This window comes from Aptenodytes forsteri, unplaced genomic scaffold (assembly GCF_000699145.1).
Source record: "Aptenodytes forsteri isolate BGI_AS27 unplaced genomic scaffold, ASM69914v1 Scaffold107, whole genome shotgun sequence".
In the NCBI taxonomy this organism is placed as follows: Eukaryota; Metazoa; Chordata; class Aves; order Sphenisciformes; family Spheniscidae; genus Aptenodytes; species Aptenodytes forsteri.
In genome coordinates this window covers 405109-413877 of record NW_008794118.1, presented here as the reverse complement: position 1 = coordinate 413877, position 8769 = coordinate 405109, and the positions used below count along the sequence as shown (strand labels likewise).

Here is an 8769-nt window from a genome sequence, read left to right as displayed (position 1 = left end):
GCTCTCTACAACTACCTGAAAGGAGGTTGTAGCGAGGTGGGGACGGTCTCTTCTCCCAAGTAACAAGCGATAGGACGAGAGGAAATGGCCTCAAGTTGCGCCAGGGGAGGTTTAGATTGGATAGTAGGAAAAATTTCTTCCCCGAAAGGGCTGTCAAGCGTTGGAACAGGCTGCCCAGGGAAGTGGTGGAGTCGCCATCCCTGGAGGTATTTAAAAGACGTGTAGATGCGGCGCTTAGGGACATGGTTTAGTGGGCATGGTGGCATTGGGTTGATGGTTGGACTTCATGATCTTAGAGGTCTTTTCCAACCTTAATGAGTCTATGATTCTATGACTGTACACTGTATGTAAATAATGCAATGTAATGGACTGTACGCTGTATGAAAAAGCAGCTCACGGTCTTTTGACTTTTACCCGTAGGATAGCTAGGCCTTTCTGTTTGCTGGCAGGTTTATTTTTTTTTGCCACACTCACTAAATATACAGACACTGCTGAGAAAATTGTGACGGCAAGCTGAGTGCCTGACAAAATCAGTTCTTTGCTGACAGAAAGGCCAAACTTAGAGGAACAGCCTACAACAGGCAAACGAAGTACAGGCAAAACAGAAGAAAACAAGCATGCACTTACAAGAAACAAAATACAAAGATACATAGATAGCCAAGCTAATGTGTTGCTCACCCATAGATGTACACATCCAGCCTGCGTGGGCTCTGGGGCAGAGGATCAAGAGCAGGAGCCTCCTGCAAGACTTGTCAGAAGGCTCGGAAAAGCTTGGATGGGCCTCAAAGACAGGTAAGAGACATCAGTTTACCCAACTTATATGGCAATCCTAACAGCAATAAAAGCTGAAATAACACAAGTGGGAACAAACTAATAGGAGATGTGAAATCACCTGATAGGCCACCTCCTATTAGGACGGAGAAGACCAGACCTTAGTTTATCAGTGTATGTCACCGTATTTTATCATCTATAGCTATAAATCATACAATCAGGGTTCAAATTAAATTAGGTCCAGTAACGGTCTCAATATTGACTGCAGAGTAAATCTGGAGCGTATCCAAGGGCCCCTCCTGCAAATCAGTAAACCAGCCCTGAATTTGCAATAGCCAGCAGGGTCCTTCTAACCCAGAGGACCTGGACGGCACTTGCAGCATCACCGGTGGGCAGGGACGTCTGGAAGTATCGATGCTAATACAACATTCACCAAGGCCCAAGAGTCAAATCCTAAACTGGGCCTGAATCCAGCCCTCCCACCGTCTGGGAGTGCTCCATTTTCAGATCCTCTTCCAGGGTTTGTTTGGCAAAAGAGCCCTCTCAAGAGTGGGGACTGCCTGCACACAAGCACGACTGCTGAGAGCCGTTTTTACCCGCAGAGCCTGAAGCGCAACAGAGAGCAGGTGAACAAATGCTCACATTAAAGGGACTCTGGGTAAGAAGATAAGGAAGGGGTACTCCAGATCCAGAGGAGCTGTAACTATTTAACTGTTCTGAAATTAATCTGTTTCCTTCTCCCCATTCTACTTTGTGCTGTGCTGCGTTCTTCAAAGGCAACAGTTAAATTCCTTGATGCTGACTCAGAAAGGAAGGCTCCTTTCAGCTGCAGTCCACAACCGCATCCTTGCAGCACCTATTACTTTCCCCGGTAAATAGATTCAGTCATTAGAACAAGACTTTATTTTAAAAAGCTTGCATGCCATCTCCTAGGGGTAAAAAAGTATGGAGGAGAAATGTCACGGTGCGTGGCACGAACAGAGTAACCTGGGCACCCACAGTAATGTAAGATGGAAGATAGCTGTATACCACAGCTGACTGAGGAGAGGGGACGGGGGGACACTTGCTAATCCCCAGTTAGAAGAGAGCATTCAGGAATAAAGGACTAAGGCAAGCCATAAATAAAAATAAATTTAAAAACCCCAGCAAGAACAGGGTTCAGTAGGACTCAATAGGACTAACTCCACCACAACTGTATACATCCAATAGGCCAGCAGAATATTGCTTAAGAAGTCTGGAGTCATCTGAAATTAGAAGCTTAGGGCAGTTATAAGGATCTATTGTTTTGGGCAGAACTGCAGCCATATGAACACCTTATGAACATAAGGTGTACTCTGGTTTTATGCTTGCTTGCTTTTTCTCCATTTTTTGGTGAAGAACGTGAGGTGGGGGAATAGGCAGGGAGTCACACGAGAACTTGCGGTGGCAGAACATAATTCCAGATGGGATATAGCCAGGGCACCAGAATTTGCGCGTTATAAAGAAGTTACAAAGAAAGGGGAAGTATTGCAGACACGTGTTCGAGACTCAAAGCTCATTTCCACGCTTGAGTCACCTTTCTGTCCTTCCCTCCTGTTGTGAAATATTTAGAATATACTGCAAATATTTAAAGAAAAAAGCCCATGCAAACAGTTCAAAACCTGTACTTTTAAATTAACCAGTACAACAAAGCCAGGAGGGCAAAGGGCTGGTAATGAAAAAACCAAGGATCTGGTGTTAGACCTGTAATCACCCTAGGAAGTCATTTCTAGGAACACGAAACAGAAGCTGTGCTTTAGGCCGACATAGCCCTCACCTGCGTGAGCCTGCCTGCTTCGTTTAGCCAAAAGGAATAGGGTTGTGGCAAGTTTAGACAGATCAGGGGCTTTGGTGCCCTGGCGTGCGTATTTATATGAATCAGAGTGAAGAGCTGCGGTTTGGAGGCCAAGAATCTGCATCTTCGTCTGTATTGCATGATCCAGTCTTCAGAAACTTCCCGCTTTTATAACCACCCTCTGCATTTTAAAGCTTCTACTTAAAAACAGGTTTCAGCACAAGTTCTAAGTTTTCTTTTCTCCTTGCAGTAGTGCAGTTTTCAAGGACAGGTAGCTTGTAGGAAAGATGTAGGGAGCATTCTTGAGAGAGGGAGAGACTGAAGAAGTTCAGGAGGGAGTCGGAGAAACAGCCTGGGTTTTTTTCCTCCCTCCAAATGCTGGCTCTCAATCTTATGTGCTTAGATTTCAGAAATAGAGCATCGCCGAATGAGTCTAGAGCAGGACCATTTATATTAAAAGGCTTTTACACATGTATCACATATTTCACTATGGGGTTTTAATACCGCAGTTTAAAAATAAGATTTTTAGAAAAAATTATTATTTAAAACCTATTGAATTGACTTGTAATACAGACTTTTCTTGGATAATCAAAGCTGATGGTGTTTGGGGCATGTATTTTGATATTCAGTATAAATACCAGACATAGTCCCCTCATCAATCTTAACTGCACATTTATCTGTTTTAATGCAATCAGCTCCTATCTTTTGCTTTAGACCTTTAATACTGCCTGCTTAAAAAAATGGGTAACAAATCAGTCTAACAATAATCGCCAACTAATAAAAAGACAAATCTTTTTGTTACACCCTCCCAACAGATTTGTCGTTGAACTGTGCGTTCAGTGAACGGAATAAACCAGAAGCGAGAGTGGTTTGGGGCATCTGCCCCCCTGCCTCCTCCTGAGCCCAGGAGCCCTCCCAGCACCCCCACTTTTTATGAACCGGACGCTGTTTCTGGACTTTTTAAGAAACAGGGCCCTCTAGGGGAAGGTGGGTGAGCACTCACTAGGAAATGTTAATGCTCTACCAATATTTCTCCGTGGTTTCACGGTTCCTGCAAGGTGCAATGGAAGGGTTTTTTCCTGCCTCTTGGCGAGAAAATCCCTCCCCAAAATTCTGCCAGGTGCTCTTTCTGTGCTCTTTCTCTATTTCTAGTTACCTGATCCACTCATAGGCTTTCCACTTTATCATGTTTAAATATATTTCTTTAATCGCACTTAATTTAAACTTTGGATCTTACAAGTCTGCTTTGTTAATTTGTAATTTGCTTTGTTCCCAAACCACTGGGCGCTGAAGGAATAAGCAGACCTTGTCTTTTCCTCCTCAGTTTCTCTCTTACCTCCTTAATGAGGGCGATTTCTTACAGCACAAACCAAAGTTTGGGTGCTCTGGGGTAGGCAGGCTGCGGAGGTGACACCCCACTGAAGAGCCATCCCAGCACCACGTAAAAGAGAGGAGACGGGAGGAAGCACCGATTCAGTTCCGCTCGGCTTTTGTCTTCTGAAACTACCAACGGGAAGAAGCTCCTCGGAGCGCTCTGCTGCTCGTGCAGATCAGGCCTTTCGGACAACGGGGATGTCGTTATTTTTGGGCTATTCTGCATTCACCATGGATGTCTACCGAGTTCACCTCCGTAGGTAACCGAACCTACTTTGAACTCGAGCATTTTATGGCAGGGAATGTTCGTTTACGTACTCTGTAAATTATCAGCCAGCTGTGGTTCTGTGGAATTAGCAAAGACTTAGAGGTAGAGAAGTTACAAGGGATTTGTGACAGTGTGCACGCACAAGGTTAGCTTTCGCCTTTTTATCCTAAATAAAAGGTGGGAGTTACCTGCTGGCAAACTTCTCGGCCCTTCAGGGTGAGGCAGGGCCTCTGCACTCACTGCACTGTGAGCATTACCAGGCAAGAGCATTGGAATTTAAGGACAAATTAGGCAAAAAAATTAAGATTTATACCTACAAACTGACTACTGTTTTGAAGGTTAAAGTTTACATGAACACAAATCCCATATGTTCTCACCAGCTCCAGCTTTGGTTTTTGTAATCCTTCCCGGCTCTTCCTTTTAATGTTTTTTTAAAATACAGGTTGTTGTAAGTAAGACATTTCAATGAATCCAGATCAGGGTCCTCCAGATTAATCGGTGATCTTCCCTGAAACTATGGAACCTTCAACTGAGATAATCTTAAGATCCAGATGTGTTAATCTGGTGAGTTTTCTGTGCAGCTCCACATCAGGGTAACTTGAGTCGGGTATTCCTCTTGCCAAGATGCCAGAATGTGGGAAGTGCAGCTTACAAGGGAAACGCTATTGTGTGTTAAGACAAAAGACTTTCAATTAAGGAAGATATTTAACACCACCAGTGACATCAGATAATCTGGATACGTGGCTGTGTTCTGTGCAGCGGGTATAAAGGCCTGGCTTGCTGATGCGCGATACCGTACCGTGACACTGCGGCTAGGCTGGCCAGTCTGGATTGACTCATGAAAATAAGCTGTTTTCTACGCGATTCAAAAGATAGAGATTTTCCAGATCTCAAAATACACTTTCACTGGTATAGCCTATTTTATTCCATTTTAGCCTTGTGACTATAAAGCTGCTGAAAAACAAATGTGATAGAAAACAAGTGTTTGATCTTATCCTAACTGAGGCCGAGATGTGTTTTGTACCTTGGGAGACCGACTACGGCTTCAGTCAAACTTCCCTTACACAAGCTCCATGGTAAGTACTGTGTCCATCCCGTGCACAGCGACAGAAGCCCGAGGCTGCAGAGCGAGGTGCTTTTGATCCACTTTCACTAAAGAATCTGCTGCAAAACTGTAGCTGGGTATATATGCAAAAAAAAGTTCTAGCCAATTTTTGTGGTTTTTTTAAATTCAGTCATAGCTAAAATAGACTGTTTAATTTGAAACAAGAAGATCCACACACTCTCTTAACCCAAAACAACTAAAGGCCTAAATTAAACAAACCTAAATGTTTTGGTTACTATTTCTGTGCAACAAGCCTGCATTTGCAAAACCACAAGTGTTAAAAGCTGTAGGTTTCCACACCTGTTGGGGCATATTAGGCCAATGAAAGTCAGTCCAAGATGATGAAATTATAGGGTTGTGTCTTAATTGAAAGCAAAATTCTTCATCTCGGAAAGACTTGAATGCAAACTTACGTCTTCTACGCAACAGCAGAGCTAGTGAAGACAAAGACTCATTGTGCCTGAAGTTAGCGGTCGCTAAACACGTCTGTACAGCCCATGGGATCTCCCACGCCTCGCTCACTTAGAGCTAGCCTCAGGTATTCGCCTCCTAGTTTACACTCCAAAGCAGCGCAGCCTCGTGGACTCTCTCCCCCAGCCCGCTCCCCAGTGCGGCAGGATCTGCCCATCCAGCTCTAGCCAAGCAGTGAGTCATCTCAGACGCTGAAGGAGGAGACACAAGGGAAGCTCTTCATCATGCAGCATCTAAAAACCTCCACACTATCTCCAAGTGAGGCCAACTCAGCGCTAGGCAGATGAGCTGAGGTCCGGAGGGGGAGAGCAGGTCTTCGCAGGACCCTGGCCTGAGCAAGCCCTGGGCGGGGGGGAAATCAAGGCGCACTCTTCTTCTGGTAATACAATAAAAACTGCACCATGAAACTCCAGAAGCCAGCCTGGCCAATCTACCTGTGAAGAGGCGCAAGGCATGGTGGAGAGGCAGCCTGGCAAACACAGGGAACGAGAAGTTTTTTGGACAGAGCGGGTTTTGGGTTTTTTTAAATGAAAATAACAGCTCAAAGGAGTACTGAGGCATTCAGTCATTGTTTACTTAAAATGCTTGAGAGATGCTTCTAGAAAACTCAAAAATGTAAGACCTATTCAGCCTTCACACCTTTTTTCTATCCTGACCAACTGAAGGTAGAAAGCCCCCGGGAGATGTGCTGGCCATCAGAGACCACAACCTGGGGACCAGCCAGGCCCTCCTCTAACAAGGCCAGCTGGGGAGCCGAGAAGGAGATCTCCTTCTGTTACTGCTCCTCATTGCTTCAAACGCTGTTCGGGATAGCATCTAGGCTTTGGCAGATTTGTGCTAGATTTTGACCTAAATGATTATTTTGGGGATGGGAGGCCGGCTATCTCCATGAGAAGAACACAGGAGCACTCACATTGAATTTTCCCCACCCCTTCACGCTTGGCACTTTTCTTTGGGACACAGGAGTGACTGCATAAACCACTGCACTTCAGCCAGACTCTTCTCAGCAGCGCCCAGTGGAAGAGCAAGAGGCAATGGGCACAAATTGAAACACGGGAAATTTCATCCTAACATAACACTTTTTTACTGTGAGGGTGACCGACCACTGGAACAGACTGCCCGAAGAGGTTGCTTTGACAGGTTTCGACTATGTGACTATGACTTTGGACATGAGGAAAAATTTCTTTACTGAGAGAGTGGTTCAACATTGGAACAGGCTGCCCAGGGAGGTGGTGGAGTCCCCATCCCTGGAGGTATTTAAAGGACGAGTAGATGAGGCACTTAGGGACATGGTTTAGTGGACATGGTGGTGTTGGGTTGACGGTTGGACTCGATGATCTTAGAGGGCTTTTCCAACCTCAATGATTCCATGACCTCCAGCAGTCTTTTCCAGCCTCAGCTACTCCACGGTTCGGTAATACGGTGATGCTCTTCACATGATTATTCCACAATTTCCCAACTTTCACTAACACCACTTGCCAACAGCCCTACAGTTTCACGCAGGCCGAGTGTCTTGCTCAAGGCCATGCAGTTTAGCAGAGCTGGAAATACACATAAGAAACCCTGATCCTCGGCCTTTTGCTGAACAACCAAAAAGCAACAGCGCTTCCCCTTTCCCATTTCACCCAGATCGCTCTCACTTGGGGAGGATGAAGTGCACGTGACACACAAAGCTGCCTGCAGAACCTCCATCCTGCACGTGCACATTTCAACCTGCTGGAAGGCAATCCGACGTCATCACGGCCCCGAGGTGCCACGTTTGGCCTTTTAATGGGACAGCGCGGAGGAAGGAATAGGGAGAGATTTTGCGCAGCTGGCAGTAGAATCTGTTAAGTCAGCAAAAGAAATATTTAAAGGAGATCATAGAACATGATTTAAAACAGTCTTTGGATGTTACATTTTTATTATATAGCTTATAATTGCCATTATAATGATGGAGGCACAGCCGTAAAAGAATAGGAAGTGTGAGACTACATGTTTCTAGGTGTAAAGAAACGTAACAGCACTGAATTAACGTTCCACAGCAGTATTCATTTCTCCATTCTTCATACCAACACTGAATAAAAAAGTCTCAAGTTTAAAACATTTCGTCAGAAGTTCTAAGCAAAAAAAATACAGTTTTTAATAAATAAAAATGCTTGCTTGCTTCCATTGCGTTTTGTTAGCTTCACATTCTTTTTTGTATAAAATTTCAAGTGTCTACTCTTTTAAAAGTTTATTGGCAAGATTCAAAGAGCAGTTTTTAAAGCCTCAAGCATATGTACTTTGTTTTTTTAAATAGAGCACAGGTTTTATAAATAGCTAGTTACAGAAAACAATAAAATAGACAGACTAGTAATACAGTTTCATTTGTAACCGTGTGTTTCCAAGCGATATTTTAAATTCCTGAATCCAAACTGTCTCCAACAGGAGTAACATATTTACATATTAAAACATGTACATTTGGGAAAACATTTGGCTCCCACATTATTTCACTTGCACCATACATTCAAACTGAAAAATATTTTGGTTCTTCAACATAAAAGCACCTTATATAATATTTTAATCACAAGATAAACATTCTGTAAGTCAGTATCACACCTTTGGGGGCGGGGGACATTGGGCAGACAACCTGTTTTCAAAGATCTGGACTCTGAATTTCTTAATCAGCTATACATTACTCAAACGCAGCGTGTATTAAATTCAAGTTCAAACGACAACTCCAGACAGATTTTCCTACAGAGGAAAACTGGACTGACAGGGACTTCCTGGGTCAGTAAGCCCTGACCGCTGCTTTTCCTGGCATTGCTTCATATAAGCCTCTTTCAGAAACGTGAGAGCACTTTGCTTTCCACCCATACTAGCTCTAACAGAAGCTGTCTCGGAACCTAACAGCTGTTAGTTAAAGCGCTTCATCTCAATTCAAGCCTAGATTTATCACAACCACCTTATAGCCCTTCATTCTTGAGCTAACACGGGTCTTTAGCT

At 44.1% G+C, this 8769-nt stretch overlaps 1 protein-coding gene across 1 annotated transcript in view; it reads right to left on the bottom strand.

Annotated features, from left to right (window-relative positions):
- The window catches only part of PGK1 (phosphoglycerate kinase 1), an 18538-nt gene extending 15830 nt beyond the window's left edge, over window positions 1–2708 (bottom strand). Inside the window, exon 1 of the mRNA XM_009276600.1 lies at window positions 2567–2708. Within this exon, the coding sequence (XP_009274875.1) occupies window positions 2567–2708 (142 nt within the window). The remainder of the gene's footprint in view (window positions 1–2566) is intronic.
- Window positions 2709–8769: the final 6061 nt, after the last annotated feature.